This window comes from Juglans microcarpa x Juglans regia, chromosome 1D (assembly GCF_004785595.1).
Source record: "Juglans microcarpa x Juglans regia isolate MS1-56 chromosome 1D, Jm3101_v1.0, whole genome shotgun sequence".
NCBI lineage: Eukaryota > Viridiplantae > Streptophyta > Magnoliopsida > Fagales > Juglandaceae > Juglans > Juglans microcarpa x Juglans regia.
In genome coordinates, this window is record NC_054594.1 from 45623380 (window position 1) to 45644985 (window position 21606).

Here is a 21606-nt window from a genome sequence, read left to right on the forward strand (position 1 = left end):
TTAGATTTGGGACTGATTCATAATTTTTAAAACTCCTTGCCCTCGGGCGGGAAAGAGGAAAAATCCGACTCCTCTTGTAGTCTCTATTCCTAGTCTAGCTTCTGCCACAAGCTTCTTCTTCCTCCTCGTTCAGTTTTTCTTCTCTCTCGTCAATGGCTCGAAACAGGGTAAAAAATATCACTCGCTATCTATCTCTATGATTTCTTTATTTTTATTTCTAAATCATTCACGATCTTCCATAATTTCTCACAATTCCTTTTATCCTTCGCTTGTCTGAAGTCAGTTTGCCTCTTTCTGCATCAATTAACGCGACCTATGTTCTTTTTTCTTGTCAATTTTCATATTTAATGATATTAATTTATCTTTGTGCGTGACTAAGCTGGTTTTACTTTGGATTCCACTGGATTTTTTTTTTTTTCATTCTCTCATTTGGTTACTTTTAATGCTTTATGTTCTATATCACATGCTCTAATTTTTAATTTTTAATTTTTTTATGATGTCTATTGTTACTCTCTTTAGGGTTTAGGGTTTCAAGTTACCAATATTCACTTCCTAATAAGCAGTAAAATTCACAGTCTTTATTGTGTTCTAAACTTTTTATATATTTCATACCTTCTTTTTGTAATTTTGGGCAATAGGAGACCTTGCTATTGTTGCTCGATGTGGGCCCGTCAATGCACAAGGTTCTTCCGGAACTTGAAAAGGTCTGCTCTATGCTAGTAGAGAAAAAGGTATCACCTTTATAAGTTGTGAGTTGCTTTATTTTTTGTCTCTGCAATTTTTATATTCTGTTGATTTACTGAGGATGTTTTTGTCTAATAGACTTCCTTTTGATTTTTCAGCTGGTATACCATAAATCTGATCAAGTGGGTATCATTCTGTTTGGAACTGAAGGTATATTTTAGCTTTCTAATGTACGATTTTGGGTACTTGGAAGCAAATTTAAATTATTTTGTTTTCCCAATTCATTGCTTGAAATGCAGAGGAACTTTTCTTTGGCAGTTATTTGCATTTTTGTAGTTTTCATATGATTAGAATCCTTTCTTTTTCTTTTTGGCCTTCTTATGGATATAACTGGTCAAGAAGCATTCGTTAGTGACAGTACCTTCGGAATTTTCAGACACAAAAAATGAGTTGACAAGGGAAGTGGGGGGATATGAGCATGTGGTGGTCTTACAAGATACCAAGGTTGTTGATGGAGATCTTGTTGAAGCTTTACAACAGCTCCCTCGAGGAACTTTCAATGGTGATTGTATCCTTTATTTTTTTTTAGAGTTTATTCTTTGCTGGTGTGTCAATCTATTATAATCAAAGTTTTCTTGTTGGGATGTACTGTCTGCTTTAAATAAATGTTTTCATACCTTAGATCCCCAGCCTCATGGGTATCAAATATCATGATTTTGTACATTTATAAAGCACAAAGAGAATTATATCAAACTAGAGTAGTGTTATTTGAAGGCCTTTACACCACACACCATCTACATGGCATAATTTGATTTGTAAGTAGTTGATCTTGATTGTCATGTTGGACGATACTTTAACAAATTGAGTTAATAGGCTAAATATATTACTACCTTCTTTTTTTAACCTTTGTATTGTCTTTTATGGATATTTTGTTAATTTATATTATTTTTTAAAAGTATGCACTTATACTTTCAATTAGGCGCATGCTTGCGAGCTCCTAGGCTCTCGGCAGCATTTGCACTTCAGTTTGCCTGGCGCTTTCACCAACACACTTTGACTATATGCTTATTAATGAGTTTCTTGGAACCTTGACTTCGTTGGTAGTTCTTGATGCTATAATTGTTGGGATGGATATACTGATAAAGAAGTTCGGAGAAACGGACAAAAAAAAGAAACGCCTTTGCCTCATAACAAATGCACTGTCTCCTGTTAAAGATCCATTTGAAGGAACGAAAGAAGGTCAAGTCGTCACCATCGCGGAACAATTGGTTAGACATGGCATGGGAATGGAAAGTATAGTTGTGAGAGAGAGGCTTAATGGGACTGCAACTAAGAGAATAATGGATGAAAATGATCATCTATTGAATATATTTGCAAAGAAGACATCTGCAAAGTTGGTGTATGTCGAAAGTCCAACATCATTGCTTGGTGCACTTAGAACTCGAAATATATCTCCAGTTACAATATTCAGGGGTGATCTTGAACTAAGCTCCAAAATGAAGATTAAGGTGAGCTATTTGGTGTCTTGTACAAGTTTTTGTCAAACATGATTTTCGATCTGATAGTCATTGCACGCTACTCTAAACTTGTCCAAAGCTCTATGGACCTTGATTTTCTTGCAAGCACGTAGCATCAAGTACAACACCCTATGAGTTGCCAAGAGAGCCGATTGCCTTGTTATTACTTATGCCATTGGTCGGTGATCACAGTATGGATGCTTTGGATGCCAGTGCGCTGACCCATGCTAAGGCACCACGTCATGTGCAGTAAAAATAAAATAAAATAAAATGGCAGCATTATATGCCACTTTACTGGATAATGTGCCATGTTGTATTTAGCTTTTATGGGGCTTTGTCAAGTTTCATACATTTATTTATGAAATTGAACTAAACCTCTGTGAGTTAGGTGGTAATTCTAGCAGTTGCATGTATTTAATTGTTATTTTTTTAGGTTATGCCTTGTGTTGATTGTAGCTTGCAATTCGCTCATTTATGTTCTTATGTTTGGTTTCTTCAATTATACCTTGTTCTTGTCAAGTGCGGATGAAAAAAAGACCAAATTTATCGCATTGATAACTTAATTGATATTCAGGTGTGGGTTTACAAGAAAACTTCTGAAGAGAAATTTCCTACTCTGAAGAAATATTCTGACAAAGCACCTCCAACTGACAAATTTGCTACCCATGAAGTCAAGGTAGATTATGAGTACAAAAGTGTTGAAGATCCTAGCAGAGTTGTACCTCCAGAGGAAAGGATCAAAGGATATCGTTATGGACCTCAAGTGGTTCCTATAGCTCCTTCTGAATGGGATGCTGTTAAGTTCAAACCAGAGAAGAGCGTAAAACTTCTAGGATTTACTAATGCTTCTAACATATTGCGGTACAATTTTAACTGCTTTGCCCTATTCCAATGGATGGCTGCTCGATTTTGTTTTTTCGATTTTAAGAAAAAATTTCAGGATTTTCTATTATTGTTCTAGTTTTCTGATTATGTGTCCAACTTGTATACTCCCTATGTACATGGATAGCACTCTTTGATTATTAATAAAGCCTTGACTAATTTATCAGAAGGAAAAAACAAATTTGACTGATTTGACTTGCAAGCATATAATTGCCTTTGGGTCCATATCAATTGGAATGATAATCTCTTGATTTGCCTTTTCTTCTGTCTTGGCCAACATAATATATATCAATTATCAAGCCACTATTACATGAAAGATGCCAATGTTTTCATTGCTGATCCGGGAAATACGAGGGCAATTATTGCGGTTTCTGCCCTAGCAAGGGCAATGAAGGAGGAAAACAAGGTGGCAATTGTACGTTGTGTTTGGAGACATGGGCAGGGGAATGTCATCGTAGGAGTTCTGACACCCAATGTATCTGACAAGGACAATATTGTAGGTTTTACTACACATATTTACTGGGTCCATTTAAACTTGTTAATTTTTTCTAGCTTTGCTTCTCATTCCTTTGATGGCTTTTGTTCCATACTAATTTTGCATGTAATTGCTTGGCAGCCTGATTCGTTTAACTTCAATGTGCTTCCCTTTGTTGAGGATGTTCGGGAATTTCAATTTCCCTCTTTCAACAATTTCCCAGCATCATGGCAACCTAATGAACAGCAGCAAGAGGCTGCAGATGACTTGGTGAAGTTGCTTGATCTGGCACCATCTGGCAAAGAGGAAGCTCTGCAGCCTGAATTTACACCAAATCCTATTCTGCAGGTACTCCATTCATGCAATTTCACTATCTGTATAATAATTGTTTGATATGGAGTGCAAATGAGTGCATGGTCTATGGCATGAAGTATTCTTATGGGTGGGGGTTATTGTTTGTAATGGACTAAATGTCCATGATCTTCTTTTTTGATTGTAAACTCCAATTAGGTTATTCTCACGTATACTCCCTATGTACTTGGGCTTTGCCTACTTCTATGAATAAAATATCTTGATTACCTATAAAAATAAAAAAAAGACTTAAAAGGATATAGTAAAAAGAAGAAGTCAATGATGCTATTTCCTTGAATTGTATATATATGCATAGAGCATGTCTAGTTTGAGCAAAGGAAATAATTGGATCTGGAAAGTTTGGGCCTTCTTGGATTACTTAAAACTACTCCAGAGGAGAGAATTTTCGTAGCAGTAAAACGTTGTCACACGATAATGATTCTTGAACAGTTCTAAAAATACAATATTTCAAAAGCTTTATGAGAGATGGACAAGGAAGTTTGTATCTGAGGCTTGGGAGCCACTTTAATATGCTTTGCTGGTTTTTAGCTTGTAACTAACAGATATGTGATTTATTGTCAGCGTTTTTATCATCATCTTGATTTGAAATCGAAGCACCCAGATGCAGCCATACCTCCACTTGATGAAACCCTCAAGAGGATAACGGAACCTGATCCAGAACTATTTTCTCTAAACAAGTCTGCTATTGATGCGTTTCGAAGGAGTTTTGAACTCAAAGATAATCCAAAGGTCATTCTTGCTGATGCAGTTGCAAACTAATAAAATATGTTATGATGTGAACTTTTGACATAGTCATTGAGGTTATAAATTTTATGTGGCTCACAGCTGAAGAAATCAACTCGGAGAATTTTGCGAGAAAAAACTTCTGGATCAAACATGGGAAAGGGTTTTGCTGACATTTCTGTTCAATCTCTCAATTCCATTGAAAATACGTCTGCAGTTAAGATTGAGATAATTGGGGATTTGACCCCTGTCCAAGATTTTGAAACCATGATGTCACGCAGAGACAGTCCAGAATGGATTGGTAAAGCAATCAAGGATATGAAAAACAAAATATTTGACTTGGTGGAGGATTCCTATGAAGGGGACAATTATCCTAAAGCACTGGAATGCCTAGTTGCCCTTCGGAAGGGTTGCATCCTTGAGCAGGTACATCCCCATCCCCCCTCACCACCAAAACCAAAAGGAAAAAAATCAAAATTCTTCCCCCAGTCTATTTGTGCTCCTACCCGACCAGATTTAATTCAAAGCTACAGTTTAGTTGTAGAATTTAATTTATTTTGAATTGTCTTATTAGACCACCTGTCATAAAAGTTTGGTTTGTGGGCTAATAAAATTGTTTGGCATGATAGCATAGGTAAACAATAGGGCAGTGATCTTTTCGGTTTAAATAACTTGACCTTTTCACTACTCATTGGTTTATCTATAGTCCCATATGTTCGTTTGGGATAGTTTTTCGAATAGATGTTTGTTCCTTAATATACAAATTGTAAATGTTTAATGGTCCGAGCAATTTGGTGATCTCTTTTATTTTGACAACAATGGATAGACCAACTGCTTATTAGTTTTCCTCGTCTTTGGCAGGAACCAAAACAATTCAATGATTTTCTGCGCCATCTTTGTAAGTTCTGCCGGGAGAAGAACCTCAGTAGTTTCTGCGAATTTCTTACATCCAAAGAACTCACCCTAATCTCCAAGACAGAAGCCATAGACAGGTTTTGTATTACTGCGTCTCTTGCTCTATTCAAAATTTTTAGAACATACTTTGAATTCAGTAAGTGTTCTTTTGCATTTTCATTTCATTTGTCAGCGAGGTAATTTTTTTTCCCTTTTTCCTTGAGCAGTGAAGTTAGTGATGATGAAGCCAGGAGTTTTCTAGTCAAATCAGACACAAAAGTTGAGTGACTTGAGTGGAGAAATTCTCTTTTCTTGTAGACTATTCCCATGTTGATGCTAATCAAATTTACTATGAATGGGGATTTGCTGTAAATATTCCTTAAATCTTCAATTTTAGGATCTGCTCCAAGCATGGAAGGCTCAATGAAATCTCGGTGAAACAGGAGAGATCGATTAATCACTAGCTTCATTAGGAAAGTGTGATTAAAATATGAGAAAAAACATAACTTATCTTTTTAGAGTGTGACAAACGACAGCCTACGCGAGGCATGACCAAAAGCGATTCAAATCCCAAACTTGGGACAAATCCATATTCCGGGAGGGTGGTTATGGCCATCCATCGTTCTATAATCAAAGAATATGGTGAGTTTGGGGATGTGATAACTCTCAGTATGTGGTTCATAACGGATGAACTTCTAGAGGACAACATCCCCTCTTTAAAAAAGGGAGAAAAATCATCATCTATTTTGCCCACGTCTCATTTTTTAACTTGCACTAGAGTGCTCTTTTTTCCTTTTTCGTGCTTTCCCCCCCTTTTGTCTGAGAATAAACTCGATCCTCGAAGTGAAACAGCCCGTTTCTTCTCATTCATATCCAGCATAACGAAAAATATATATAACATAATAGTCCACTTAAAAACAGGTTTTCGACAAAATTTACGACAATTATGTCTGATTCTGCACCAATCATCTGAGACCCAAAACTACACAGGAATAACAAGACTTTTTTTCCCCTTTAACTATTAGCTTGCATCTCGCACCACCTTTAGCCACCAATTTCAGGACCACAAGCGATGAGGCGGATTAATCAGTGGACTTTGACCAATTCGATATCATACACCAGCCATGAGTCTGGTGGTACATTCTCCCCGCGTCCTGCACTCCCAAAACTGCAACACAAGCACAGCATATTAAGCATGGCACTGAACACTCGAACAAAGAAGCAGAAACAAAATGTTCTGCAATAATCGGTTGATCACGTACCCCAATGATGGTGGAATTGTAAGTCTTCTTTTCTCACCCACTCGCATGCCTAACAATCATGCACACAAGTCAGCCAAAGAACAACAGTAAATAACTTTCAGCATAGCAATTAAAGTTTAACGGGGTTAAAAATATCTCAAAGTCATTACCATCAAGACCGATATCCCAACCCCCTATAACTTTTCCCAAACCTGCAAGAGGCCACACATATATATATGTTATACTACATAACAAAACTAACAAATATCTGAGTAAACCAGCAATCTATATCATAGGTAGTACCTATCCGAAACTTATAGGGAGCACACCCTACATTTGAGTCAAATGATTCTCCATTCTTTTTCAACTTCCCGTTGTAGTTGATACTGACCTGAATCCGGACAATTGATATCAATCAGCATTTTCTAGAACACACTTCTTTCAATTACTAGTGCAGAACAAGATGACAATATTCTTTTTGGCAAGTCACCTTTCAGCCAACCCAGAAAAACAAGATGACTATATCACCTTTCTGTTCATTACTTGGGATGAAAAACTACATGCAGCATGGCACATTTAATTATCATCATTACTTAAATATGGATTCGAAGGAACTCACCCTTTTCCCCGAAGCAGCGACTTTGCTGTCTGGTTTCCCTATTTCTAGCACCTCAATGATTAATCCGTTAGACAAGGTCCAAATTTGAGAAGACTTGTCACTCATTTTCTTGTCCTCAATCTTGTCCATTGGCAGAGGGGTTATATTCATATTCACAGCTTCCTCTTTCTCCTTGGTTTTACTCTTTTTCTTCTTCTTCTTCTTAATATTCTTGCCCTCAGAGTGATTGTCATCAGCAAATTCATGGGCACTACTCTCAAAACACCTGTATAATATGTAAGAATGATTGAAAAGGAAATCAAATGGCTAATAAATAGTAGCTTGAGTGCCATTCATCTTGACCTGCCTAGATGAACAATAAAATTGCCCAAGTAATGGATTTAAAAGAAAATCAGTAAATGTGCTTTTTCCTAAGCAAATGAATAAAGATGTTCTTTGTAATTTTAATCAGTTGACTGGTTTCAATTTTTCTTGAATTTGGGTTAAGTTGGGTTGGGGGAGAGTTCATAGTTCGTGTGACTTCTGTGAGTGTGTTTCCGTGCCTTCATTGAATACTTCACTGGACTCTATTGTATTTGGATTGGGTTGGGTTGGGGGAGGGAGCGAAGTTCATGCAACTTCCTTGTTATGCATTTGTAGAATTGAAGCTCAAAAGTATACCGACTTGAGATTGTCTGGATACTGATTTTGTTCTTCCATAGGCAAATCGCGGACAATGTCATCAGCCTTTGGTTCATTTTGCTGAGCTCTATCTTCTCGGAGAACATTGTCATGCTTACTGTCAGCTTTAGAAATCTTTGTATCGCTTGCCTGTTGTTTACATTTCTTCTTAGGCTTTTCACCAACTTCAGAGCCAACTTCTGTGAATGGCAGTGATAGATTTTCTGGCAGTTCAGCTTCCCTGCTCAAGAAAATATAAACAACAAAGGGGCCAACAAACTGAAATCTCAGTAAACCCTCTCAATAGGAGGAATGTTAACCCATGCTTGGACGCCTGAATACAAGTCTGTTATATATTTAAAGCACGGATCACAGAAGTACTCACTGATCATTGGCCTCATCCCTCAAAGGGAAATCGTGGAGCCTGTAGTCAGTGTTCGACTCAATTTTCTGGGTTTTACCTTCTTTAACAACATTGCTATGCTTACTTTCAGCTTCATCATTCTTCCCCTCCTTTGGCCGTTCTTTCCTTTTCTTCTTTGGCCTCCCACCATCTTCAGAGGAAGGCAGCAAAACTGTGTCCATCACTTCAGCTGCCCTGCATGAGTAGGTTAGAACAATTACAAAACCTTTGATTTTTGTTGTGTATTTAATGTGTATGAGCATGTCTGAAACTAAAAGCAGAGATCACAAAATTACTGACTTGCCCTTGGCTTCCTTCCAACCTTGTCCATCTTTCACAGCCAGATCATGTCCAATATTATCAGTCCTTGCCTCATCTTTCAAGGTTAAATCCTTATATATAATATAACTACAGTTATCACTATCGGCTTGGAGGGGTTTCTCCTCCTTGGACTGATCTTTTCTTTTCTTCTTTGGCTTAATACCATTTTCAGGGCCCCCTTCAGAGGACAGCATGCAATTGATCGGCATGTCAGATTGCCTGCACAAAGCATTCCAAACAAGATGGCCACTCTGTTTAATGTTGTTTGCCATAAATATATATGGCAAAGGAATAAAGAAACTTTATCTTTTATTCACACATTTGAGAACATTCTCATGTAATGGTTTTAGTACAACAAATATATATACCTTTTGTACAAACCAGTCAAGCTCTTAAAGAACTTAAATTGACATGGCTAGTTATTTAGGACTTACCCCTTTGGCTGGCCATCGACAAGACCATCAGCTTTTCTTTTTGGTTCAATGACAGGATTAAAATCATCTTCTGTCTTCTTGTAACTGATTTCACCTTTACCCTTGCTGGCTCTGCCCGGTACTTCCTCTGTTGTTTTCTTTGTGGGGTTTTTGGTCTCGCCCTCTATAAAAGCATCGAGAACTTCTCTTTTTGTTTGAATAGTGTAATTTCCATCATCTTCCATCTCCTTGACACTAGTTTCACCTGTTCCTTTGTGAGTTTTGACTTCTACTTCCTCTGTTGATTTTTCTATGATACTTTTTTGCTGATCATTTACAACATTGCCAGCTTTTCTAGTTGATTCACTAACATAATTTCCTTCATCTTCCGTATTCTTCTTACTAGTTTCACTCATTTCCTTGTCATCTCTGTCTACTTCCTCTTTCGTTTTTTTTGCAGTGGTTTTACTCTTGTAGAAAGATGAAATCGGGATGCTATCTTCATCTTCACTTTCAAAGTCTGGCTCACCACTACGACCATTTACAATATTTTTTTCCTGAGAGCATCCCTCCTCTTCAGACTCGCTCATTTGGTACCTCTTCCTAAGCCGTCTTCGGCTGCCCTTACCATGCTTAGGCCTCTCACTATCCAACATCTCAACTGAAACTACTGAAATCAGAACCAACAAAAAACATGCAAGCAAACATTCAGACACATCTTCCCACCCAGGTTATCCACACAAAATGGCATAAAAGGGTGTAGAGCTAACATCACAGGCTACATTTTAGCATCCTATATGGAAAATTTATGAGGGAAGTGATTAAAAAAGATACCTCCACCATCGGAAATGAGAGAAGGGGGGTAGACTTCTGGATCATCGTCGTCAATAAAACTATCTTCATAATCATCTTCATCACTATCCTCAGACCTCTCTGTTTCTGTGTCAGCAATATCTTCCCCACAAGGTTCTCTTGTCATTACAGTAAAGGAAAAATAAACAAACCCTTGGAGGAAAACAAAATCCAAAACAAAGAGTAAGTATTAATTTTTTTTATTGGCACGGGTGTCCGGGAACAACGTCTCGACTAATCCCAGGGGTGCCCAAGACCTCGACAAAGGGTGAGTATTAGCACCGTTTGGATTCAGAGATGAGTTGAGATAATTTTAGATAAGTTGAATAAAATATTATTAGAATATTATTTTTAATATTATTATTGTTTTGGTATTTGAAAAAGTTGAATTGTTTATTATATTTTGTGTGGAAATTTGAGAAAGTTATAATGATGAGATAAGATGAGTAAAGTCTCGAATCCAAAGAAGGGCTTAATCTAAAACAAAAGGTCACCATATGCAATATATTTACTGGGCACAGTTAGATAAATGTTACCTACAAAGGAAAACAAACAATTAGATGCACATGTTTCTATATCGACGGATTTTTACAGCAACCTATACTTCAAAACGTTCGACTTTCCTATTTTCCCAGCAACTAAATAGATAATAGGCGCATAGACCGCTTACCTAAGAACATCAAACTGTTAAAAAAACTCAAGCCATAAACAATCTCCAGAGTCCAAAGTTCAAATCAAGAAAAGGATACGAATCGTGCTGGCCACCACGCATATAGTAACCAGTGAGGAAAACACTCCGAGGACCAAGAACCGAGAAGACGACATCGTCGGCCTCTTCAAATTCCAGATTCAGTTGCACTGATTCAGCACTCACAGGATACAAAGCGCAAAGATAAACAGGACTCCTGTTTCCTACATTACACTGAAGTACGCTTTTGGCAGTGGCAGTGCCAAGTGCCAGAGTAGCCTGAGAAAACCAACAAACCGATCATTAACCGATATGGTAAATCTGTTCTTTCCGAAACGAATCGTATTTAATCGGAATAATTCTTTTAAAAAATCCAATAACCGCCAATTTGTTTACAATAGCTCATGTCTCAGAATACAATCACGAATTATAAAGATTGAGAGAGAGAGAGAGATTGACAATCTCTGCTGGAAATGCGTACCATTGATATATGAAGCCGTCCTTTCAACTCGTCAAATTCATGAGTGAAAGGCTTCCCAGGTTTTACTTCGATTCCTGAAAAATTAACGCATGTGGATTTAGGAAAAGATTAATTTTCCCGCATACAATCAGCACAACTCCTCAAATTGTGTTTTTTTTTTAGGTTGGGGTGAGATAGGGGAACTTACCCCAGAAAGCCATTTTTGAGGACAGAATCAGAGGCCGACCAGAGGCGTATCCTCGGATATGAATCGATGTGTTTATTTCTCGCTTCGTCTCTTAAACCCTAGAAGAACCACAGCTAAGCCCTTATTTCATATCTGTCTATAGTCTTTTTCTAGAGGCATGGGTGGGTCCTTCTACAACCCAACCCAACGGTGCTATGTTACATTGTTACGTTGGGGACCCACATGGGCCGTTGTGCTGTGCTGATATGTCGTATGTAGCCTTACAAAATAATATTATTTATCATTTTAATTTTTATTATCTTTTTATAATTTTATGATATAATATTAAATAATTAAAAATTATTTATTATATTTTATTTATAAATTTATTATTTAATACCAAATGATAAAAATATAATAAAATTTAAAATGATAAATAGATTTTTTCTATAATAATTACACGAAGCCAAACTCAGGAAAGGGAGCAGCGCGGGACTTTCAAATTTCGTATTTTACGTTGGTTAATGGTTTTCGACTTTCAAAGCTTGGATTTTGGTTCGGTATTATTTTAGATCATTTATAAATAGTAATAAAATAATTTATAAATAAAATTATTAATAAATATTTTATAAATAATAATAAAATATTTAAAAATAATTGTGTTCTCAAATAAATCTTATTTTTGCCTGATCACTATAGTTAACTGGTAAATAGTTGTGTTCTCAAATAAATCCTACTTTGCCTAATCACCATAGTTAACTGTTAAAATGAAAAATAAAAAAATCTGTAGTTCTCCTGAATTATTTATCCATCGATTTATTTTGCATTTTCTTTGTTCACATCCCACTCTTATTGATTTCTTCGTAGAATAATAAAATTTAATGTCACCGAATTCTTTAATAATTCCACCAATTTTTTTTCGTTAATTAATAACAGACAACTGTGGCTACCTAGCTTGATGATATCATTTGGGACGAAAAGCATCCTAAACTAAGCACTAGTTTGGATTGACAACGTAATATAATTCATTTTATCTCATTTTATTACTATAATTTTTTTAAAATTTTACATAAAATATAATAAATAATTTAATTTTTTTAAATTTTAAAATAATAATAATATTAAAAATTAATATTTTAATAATATTTTACTCAATTTATTTAAAAATTCAAACATAACCTTAAGAATTCCTGTTGAAACAGCGAAAGACAGACTAACAACGCGCTCTAGTTCTATAACAATATCATTTACACTGGAATTGGGTGGGGTGCGCCAGGCCCGTACAATAGTGCAACGCATGGGCGACGCTTGAAAACCCCGGCAGCAAGCTGCCGTAATGGGCTTTCCCCCTAAAAAAATTAATTTAATATCGTGTGACCCGATGGGCCACGTATCAGATATTAAACTGATAAGAACAGATACTACACTTGATCTTAGCCAAAAGGCCGAGAAAGGTATGCTTTGTATTGTCCACCCATTCGGCTTTTATAACCCTGCCTTCACATTCGGCCTCTCCTATTCTCTCAGTGTGGGACAATGGACAATAGAACTTGCGGGTTGCGGCTATTGACAACCAACATGTGGGGAACTAGTCCGCACATCTATAGAACAAATTCTTGGAGGAAAGAGTTCGATCATTTGTGACGCCGAAGAGATGAAAATGAAGGGCGAGAGAGATTTGTTGCCTGGGCAATTTTTGATTCTGCAAAGATTTTCTTGGGTTGACAGTTATGATTCGCCGGTAAATGGTAAGCATCTAATTAAGGCTAGAACAAATAACCCAAGGTTCGAAATGTTCTAAATTTGCTCCATCGATTGATGACGAAGCCAGGAAATGAGATGCACCCCAGTTTGACTAAGATGAGAAAAGGATAAAATTATTTTCTCCATTTAGCAACTCAAGAATGCCCGTCTAGCTCAGCCGGTAGAGCGCAAGGCTCTTAACCTTGTGGTCGTGGGTTCGAGCCCCACGGTGGGCGCCTTATTTTTTTTATCGATTTTATTAACCTGTTTTATGCAACTTTTATTTATTTGTCATAGTAAAACGATGCGTTGCGTCTCAGCAGCCACCTCAAGGAATACAATTAGCCAATTAGAGTGTGAAAACAAAAATCAGTTCAGTCCAGCGTAGTACCCGTTCAGAATTAAACCCGATGTGATATAGATTTTCATATTTTAAAAATTCTTAAAATTGGGAAAACCGAACCGGACCAAAACTAAAAAAATTGAAAGTTTCGGTTTCAATAGTGAATCGGTACAATATCGATTCTAAAATTTTCAAAACCGGTGTATACTGATTTGGTTCTAAAACATATATAAAACCGGTCCTAAATACAATCATATTCATAAATGTCACAGTTGTTTCCAAATCTCTCACACAAACGCCCTCACAAGTCAAAGCATTTGCACATGAGCATTCACAAATCTTCCGAAAGTCGTGAAATCATTCTTCAAGCAGTTTTTGTGGTACTTCTATTCTTCCGGTGCCAAACGGTCTCAAACAGCATACTTCGTCCCCAATTATTTGTCTATCATAGAATGTTCTAAAACACTATTCAAACAGCATCTCCCAAGTCTTTTATATGACCATTATGGTCAGGATCGCAAGGAAAGGCATACAGAGCCAACGAGCCCGAGTAAAATTGGTTCTAATCCACGGCAATTTCAACATAGAAACTATTATTGTAACACCGCATAGACGGATGCATAGGTCAGTCAAAACCAACCACATTGTCTACTTCTCTATCAATCTGTGTCACCAAAATTTCAGTACAATCAAACTATGCGAATGCGAGTGAAGATAAAGGCTTTGGTCTCCGAATTTGCACGCTCCTGAAGATCCTGCATCCTACCTTCTAGCTAAAAGGTATGTAGCTTGCATTGAGTAAGTTGTTGAAACTATTAACCATTGGAGGAAACAAGGGTGAATAACTAGACAAGCAACCTTGTATGCTCAGGATCTTCATCATCCAATGCTTCAAGCAAGTCCACCAACACATTCATTACATTAGGATCAGCGAGTTGATGGAGCTGCCCACAACTTCACTTTCTTGTCAACACTACCTGTGGCTAAAAGCAAAACTTCTCCATCTCCTGCAGAAGCATATAGAAAAACAAATCATCTGTAAAGCTTGCTTTTGTGTCTATTAACACCCTTTTAATCGACAGAATTAAGCAGGAGCATATTTTGCATCTAATTGATCAAACGTGAGCTTTTCCAGACAAGGTCATTTAGACTTCTCGGACTTCAAAAATGATAGGAGAAAATTTTCGTGAAGGGGTTTCTTAGCTGGAATTTTCAAGTCTTAATCTTCTGCGAGAAGAGAGGCTTCCATTTGAAAACTTTGAGATGACTCGGCTAGAGTTCAAGAAGAGAAAAGTAGAAAAATGTGCAGACAATCATATGTGCCATATCAGGAAGGTGATTTACCCATAGGAATGATCTTAGGTGCCCATAAGATGCATGTGATGTCACCTGCATGATAGAGTCATAGACTGATGTCAAAACAAGATTCATAAGAAAATAATTTTTTTTTTTGTAATTGGAACAAATCACTAAAATGGTTAATTCATAGAATGACAAAGGTTGGCTTGTGTGAGCCAGACAAAAATGTTCCAGACCATAAATAACTAAAGAAGTCCAAATGAAGAATACTCATCAACAAATACTTAGAAAACATTCATTTTTGGAGTTAACAAACGTAAAACTTGATAAAATGCAGATAGGACACTATCTACAATTTGCACAGTAAAGAGCTAAATTTCTGTGGATCGCTGAATGGCAATTTAGACAAACATATAAATATTCCATGAAACAAGACAACATCCTTGGTATGAATCTAAGTAGACCTGAGACAACAGCGATTACAAATGAGAATATTTGGCTAAAGGAAACATATGTCAAACTAGTTCATAATTAACATAACAGTATGAAAAAGCAAATAAAAAATAAAGCAGAAAAACATTCAACTAATTAATACCTTCATGTGCTTTGTCAGCTGTGTCCAAAACTTTCCCAGTTTCTACACATAACCACTGCAATGTCGAACCATGAGTTGCTGCCAATATCCTTCCATCTGGGGATATACAAAGACGATCATAGTGCAAAGTAGCACCACTTGAATCATGAAGTGGAATTGGAAACACCTTCAGAGTTTTTGGATCCTCGTCAAGATGATACCGAACTTCAAGACGACAGGTAAATGATGGTCAGCACCAACAAGATAACTTAAGGCATTATGTGAAATTGTTAGAACTGCTATATTCACATTGGTTTTTTTATGTTGACTTGGGGGGGGGGAGGTAATTGCTCATTTGATGCAAATGTCTTCTCTTTATACAGGCATATGCATCAGAGACATTGGTGAAACTTAATTCAGCACACCTTTGATCTAGCCTCGTATACATGTTTTACTAAAAGACTTTTTATAGGTAATCAAGAAGTTTTATTCATAAAAAGTTTTGCTAAGACTATTAAAGTGCACTCAACACGTTAAAGAATGATTTTGTGTTTCACCCGCCCCCGGGGGGGGGGGGGGGGGGGGGGGGGGGTTTGTTAGCTCAATTACATGAAAAAAGCTTGGTAAAAGTACGTGTCAAGTACATTGTTTTGATGGTTATTGTGCTTCAATCCATTCATTCACTAACTCACTCTTGGATAAGGTCATGAGGATATATATTCTTTCTCCAATTGTTCATAGAAGTATATTTTTCCTGAATAAATGCAAAGCTTAGGAGAAATATGTATGAAATGTGTACACACACCATTGATATTCCAAATTCTTATTGAACCATCTTTGGAAGCTGTGATGATTTGCTCTGAGTTAGGAGCAAAACATAACCAAGTTACTGCACTCTGAACATCAAAAGAAGGAATATTAGACATGAGAAGCAATACAATTATTAAACCATCAAGCAATGATAAGAACAAATTCACATAAAGAAACATGGTGACTTTAGTAAGATTAGTAAAGGTAATATATTTCTATGCCAGAAATTCCACTAGAGAAATGAGACATTTGTGGATTTTCTGAAAACACTCTTAATGCCAATCAACATTGCCTGGACTTTCTGATGCCATATACATCTAACCTAAAGTTCTCTTTTTTTTTAATAAATAAAAAAACTTAATAAGTTCTAAAACTTCTATCAACTTAAATTTTGAAGAACAATGCAAGCAGGGATCAATTTGGAAAACTTAAGTTTTCCTTCTTTCTTTTACATCTAATCTAAAGTTCTACACACTTCATGAATATAAATACACAAAATGGAAAAAAGAACGAAAAAGAAAGAAAAGTCAAGGGCAAACAAGCTTTATGAAGACATGACTTGAAAGTATAACCTTGTGCCCCTTAAGCTGCATAGCTTTTAAAACCTCCTTGACTGAACCATCCTTTGAGTATACTATTTCCCAAACCTGCAAAAGAAATCGTGTCAAAAGAGTAATTCATTAGTTGACATGAACAATCAGATAAAGTTGCAACTCGTTCCAGATTAGATGTGTGGGACACTCAAATTGAGAAGCAAGGCATACATACCAAACACCTAGGACAAGACATTCGTTTCAGCAAGGATAAAATTGGTAGCAAAAGGAATTATAGATGGAGTGCTAGAGGATGCCATGAAGAGAAACCTTTTCATGAGTTGGTTGAGAAAAAATGTGAAGCAATCACTAACTGCAGATTGCTCAGGATAAACTAGAGATACTCACCTTCACATCCGCAGTAAAGGCTGCAGCAGCAATAAAACGCCCATTTGGTGATATGGCAGTCATGGTGTTTTTCAACTGATTTGTGTCAACATTTCCCAAAATCTTCCCAGTTCTTCCATGCCAAAGTATGATATCAGTCCCTGAAAGTAACGGATCAACAGAAGCAAACAAAAACAAACATTTTCAAAGATAAAAGAAGATAAATTACCTTCTGAACAAGAAGCAATAATTGTACTTCCATCAGCACTTCCATAACTTGCAGTAGTGCCAACAAGGGTTATAATAGCTCTTTTCTCATGAACTTTGTGATGTTCCCATTTAATTTCTGGGAGAGGAAGCTTGGCTTGTTTATTCTCATTAGAATCTTTGGGCTTTTCCTCTCCATACATGTACAAAGAAGAACCAGTAAGCGTCTGAGAAGCTATGACTATAGAAGACACATCATCAGAGAATGCAACTGCTGTTGGATGGCCACCAGCAGGCAAATTCATTCTCATAAACCTGCAAAAAATTTCAAATAATACATGGAGTAAAAAGCAAGAAAAAAGCGCCTGCATCTTTTATATTGAGGTAAAATCTAATATTATATCAAGGTTACTAGAAATTCATACTTGAAACTTTTACTTGAAGCATTATCCAACTTGAATACCCTGACCACTCCATCGGCACAAGCTATGTGGATATAAAAGAAACTAAAATGAGTATCAGAAAATATATCTTGCATAAGAAAGAAATCAAATTGTTCAAATGAAAGAAACTCAGTGAACACCATATGAAAATGAGAAGGGATGCAATCTCCACAACATTCTTTTTGTGCAAAACATTCCAGATAGATTTAAGGTTCCATCATTTAATTACAAGCGATGGCTAGTAGATGATTAAGCAAATGAGAAGGCCAGAAAATAATCATTCATGCAAGGATAAACATAATCTAGTGCAACCAATCTCCCTCGCCATCTTAATTGAAGGCTCCACCATAGTAGACAGTTATCCCAATAAAAATATTTATAGACAAAAAGACAAAAGAAAGAGAAAAAAAAATAAAAGGAGAGAGAGAGAGAGAGAGAGAGAGAGAGACCAGTATACACATTATTTCAGCTGAAATCTCTTACTCCACCAGACATCTAGATTCACAATTCTGGGATTACCACTAATAACTTGAATCCTTTTATGAACATCACCAGCAAGAGATATACATAAATTTGCACAAAAATGAATAATCACCTGTTGCCAAACTTCGCCCATCAGAGGAAAAACTTATCCCTGTGACTGAGTCGCCATGACCCTTTAGAGTGTTTAAATCCAAGGGATGATGCCGTTTGTTTTGATCCTAAATTTCAAATCCAAAGCAAGCACCAAAACAAATTCGAACATGATTCAAGAAGTTATATAAAAAGTTACGAAGAAAAAAAGTAAAATATATAAACTATACTGTTGCAAAAAGGTTGAGAAAATTTATATCCTGGTAAACTACACCACCTAGCTAGAAGTTTGGGGAAACCCGAGGGGCCTCTATTTTTAGAAATTATACTCCATCCTGATTCCCCTTGGAATTTGGGAAAGAATAAGGAACTAATTATCTCTTATTTTCAGAAATGACACTTTGTTTGAGATTTGTGATAGATATAACATCTACATGGTTACAACAACTCATTGGCCATTTTTTTCTTTTTTGATCGGTACAACAACTCATTGGCTGTTACAAGCTACGACAATTTATTTTTTTTATAAGTAATAAGAAATTTTATTAAGACAAGTAAATAGGCGTAGCCCAAGTACCCAGGAAGTATAGAAGCAGAAACACCCAAATACATGGTAGAAATTAGGAACTAGGAAAAGCTGAAAGAAAATCATGAAGATTATCCCCATTCAATACAAGAAAGCTACGACAAAATATTTTCTTTTTCAATACTAAATTTGATGCAAAGTAACTTATCAAAAAAATTCATGCAAAGTAACCTCGTATAATGGTTAGATGACAGGGAAAAATCATTTCCCTATTGATAACTTGAAAGCCAAGATAACCTAGAAGAAAATATCCAAACCAAATCAAATTTCGAATTTCCCTTCATCTCCGTTTTTTTTCTTGATTTTCTAAAGAACCAAACAGAAGATATAACTTCACAGGCAATACAGTACATCTTCTGAGATAAATTCTTACAGAGAATTTTAAGTCTTACCTAAACAAATAAATTCAACCAAGCATAAGATTCCACATTTTCTTTTCTTAATATCATTCCTCCTTTTGATTTTCCCTTCTTTCTCTCCTTCCTTCGGTAGGAAGACACGGAGTTCAAGATCGTATATACCTTATCAGCAGCAGAGTGGGAGTGAGCTTTGAAGTGAGACTTCTTGGGTGGTGGAGGCCTCTGGTGCTTCTTCGGATCCGACTGGAGCTCCGCTTTCGCGATGGACTGGACCTCGGATCTTCGCTTGCCGAAGTAACTATTGAAGAAGGCGAGGGCGATTACAGCGCCGAGCAGTACCGAAACGATCGTAAGCGCTAGAACCGGATCCATTTCTTGACCCGCTTTTGTGATGAGGAGAGGTGGAAGATGGGTTCGGAGAAATGGTAATGGCGGGGGTTTAGATTCGTGGGAAATGAGTTTGCAGCTGATCACTTGGGATTGATTATTCAGTGATTAGTGCAACGGCAACGTATCGACAGGGATACGTGTCCGCTTAAAAGAAGAAGAATCATGTTTTCACTGGTATGTGGTAATGCTCACTTTCTTAACATTTTCCCCAAAAAATAAAATGAGGGAATAAAATGTAACGATTTAAGAATAATTGATCAAATATTATAATTAAAACTCATTTATATCATTATAGATTTAAGTAATTTAAATTTGAATCTAATACCCGACGTTACCTGTTAAGTATTGCTCAACCAAATAGGCAAAGCCTTTTGTTTTATTTATTTTAAAAAAATAAATTTTAATCATTCACAATTACACTTCTATCTATTTAAAGGCTCCGTTTGAATATAAAAACGGTTTCATTTCATCTCATCTAATCATCACAATTTTTTTAAATTTTTACACCAAAAATAATAAACAATTTAACTTTTTCAAATCTTAAAATAATAATAATATTAAAAAATAATATTTTATTTAACTTTCAACTTTCATCTAAAAGTATCTCATCTTATCTCACCATTCAAACGGAATCTAAAAGAGTTTTCTAAACTAAGATATAGCCTATTTATATTCGTCTTAACACTTAACTTTGCGAGATTGTGAATTATAATTTACACCTAGAATTAAGAGGATAGATGATAATTTTCATAATTTAAAGACTACATTAGAAAATAATAGTTAAAGTGAGATAACTGTCATTTTTCATCAATTCACTTATTTTAGAGAAGTTATATTTGCAAATTGATAATTTAATTACTAAATAAAAAATAATAAGTAAATAGGGGATATGGATCCAAACAAACACCTTAATACATTGGTAACAACGTATAAATTAAGGAATGGTTTGTTTTCATAATTTATTTTAACTTATTTTCTCTTATCTAATTATTACAATTTTTTTAAAAAATTTTATATAAAATAAAATAATTAATTTAACTTTTATAAATCTTAAAATAAAAATAATATTAAAAAAATATATTATAATAAAATTTTATTTAACTTTTTTATCCCATTTCATCCCAAATCGACAAAACATACGTGTCCACCCATCTCAATTTTAACTTTAAAAGTTAGTCCAATCTCATGATGATGCTGGTTGTTGAAGCAGTACTCATATGATCGAATTGCTTAGAAATATCTATTGCGAAAATATCCCACAAAATCTTGTGCAATCTATGAAGTCATCTCCCTCACAAGAGCTGTTGGTGAGAGTTGTAACACACCTCAAGGATAAATATAAGATAATGCTGATGTGTTCTTTTTGAGAGAACTTCATCTAAAAAATAGGGAAAAAAAAGAAGAAATTTTTACATCATTCCGAAATAATCTTCGTAGAGCCTGGCTCTTTATATATAATATGCAGACTTCAACAAGATTGACCCAGGTACGAGCCAGACTAAAAGCATACTAAAATAACCATTGAAATGAGATATACTCTAAAAGGCCCAAGCCCATTAACCCACTACTACAAAAATCCACTTAAAACAACGATAGCCCAATGAGTAATGCTAATAACTATCTAAGCATGAGATTGCTCATGGCCCAACAAACATATAAGCTCTAACTATGTTATTGGGTCCTTGTACACTTTCTTGGACTTTGACAAATCGTCCTACTTCAAAGTACCTTGCTCACAAGGTTCGGGTAAATTGGAATCTGAAAGGAATTGATATGAGTGTTGTTGCCTTTTCGACAAGCAACACTGGGGGAATCTCATGAAAGCTTAGAGTGTGTTACATTCAACTGGAAAAGTAGGCACAAGTCTTGCACTTCACCCCTTGTTCTTACTGAGCCATGAAACTTTGATGGGTAATGGTCGCTATAGAACATGTAATCTGGTACGACAGCCTCCCCAAAAAGAAGATT

General features: G+C 35.9%; 3 protein-coding genes and 2 non-coding genes across 8 annotated transcripts; 2 read left to right on the plus strand and 3 right to left on the minus strand.

Moving 5' to 3' along the window:
• The first annotated feature begins 11 nt into the window (after window positions 1-11).
• On the plus strand, window positions 12-5920 carry LOC121263038 (ATP-dependent DNA helicase 2 subunit KU80). The gene is made up of 12 exons (XM_041165817.1): window positions 12-167; window positions 639-731; window positions 843-894; window positions 1121-1252; window positions 1789-2192; window positions 2776-3062; window positions 3384-3579; window positions 3700-3906; window positions 4492-4659; window positions 4756-5079; window positions 5515-5645; window positions 5775-5920. The coding sequence occupies exons 1-12, from the start codon at window positions 153-155 to the stop codon at window positions 5833-5835; spliced, it is 2070 nt and encodes a 689-aa protein (XP_041021751.1). The 5' UTR covers window positions 12-152; the 3' UTR covers window positions 5836-5920.
• A 471-nt stretch (window positions 5921-6391) lies between these two features.
• LOC121263016 (peptidyl-prolyl cis-trans isomerase FKBP43-like) lies at window positions 6392-11568 on the minus strand. 4 transcript variants are annotated; one of them, XM_041165789.1, is made up of 13 exons: window positions 11413-11568; window positions 11226-11299; window positions 10806-11023; window positions 10039-10175; window positions 9226-9871; window positions 8771-9010; window positions 8453-8665; window positions 8072-8308; window positions 7408-7672; window positions 7092-7179; window positions 6959-7000; window positions 6810-6858; window positions 6392-6715 (listed from the first exon to the last, which is right to left on the minus strand). In XM_041165789.1, exons 1-13 carry the CDS (start codon window positions 11423-11425, stop codon window positions 6634-6636), a joined length of 2304 nt encoding a protein of 767 aa, XP_041021723.1. In that variant the 5' UTR covers window positions 11426-11568; the 3' UTR covers window positions 6392-6633. The 4 variants fall into 4 exon arrangements, with proteins under 4 accessions (XP_041021723.1, XP_041021731.1, XP_041021714.1 ...); XM_041165797.1 differs by having other exon boundaries at window positions 8777-9010; window positions 9226-9874; XM_041165780.1 differs by having other exon boundaries at window positions 9226-9874.
• Window positions 11569-12653: 1085 nt separating this feature from the next.
• Window positions 12654-12849, minus strand: LOC121243328. The gene has a single exon (XR_005936109.1). It is a non-coding gene; the product is annotated as a U2 spliceosomal RNA (small nuclear RNA).
• Window positions 12850-13297: 448 nt separating this feature from the next.
• Window positions 13298-13370, plus strand: TRNAK-CUU. The gene has a single exon. It is a non-coding gene; the product is annotated as a tRNA-Lys (tRNA).
• Window positions 13371-13943: 573 nt separating this feature from the next.
• Window positions 13944-19765, minus strand: LOC121263055 (transducin beta-like protein 2). The gene is made up of 10 exons (XM_041165840.1): window positions 19411-19765; window positions 18326-18431; window positions 17713-17773; window positions 17310-17602; window positions 17102-17241; window positions 16733-16807; window positions 16156-16246; window positions 15372-15575; window positions 14822-14866; window positions 13944-14484 (listed from the first exon to the last, which is right to left on the minus strand). Exons 1-10 carry the CDS (start codon window positions 19618-19620, stop codon window positions 14405-14407), a joined length of 1305 nt encoding a protein of 434 aa, XP_041021774.1. The 5' UTR covers window positions 19621-19765; the 3' UTR covers window positions 13944-14404.
• Window positions 19766-21606: the final 1841 nt, after the last annotated feature.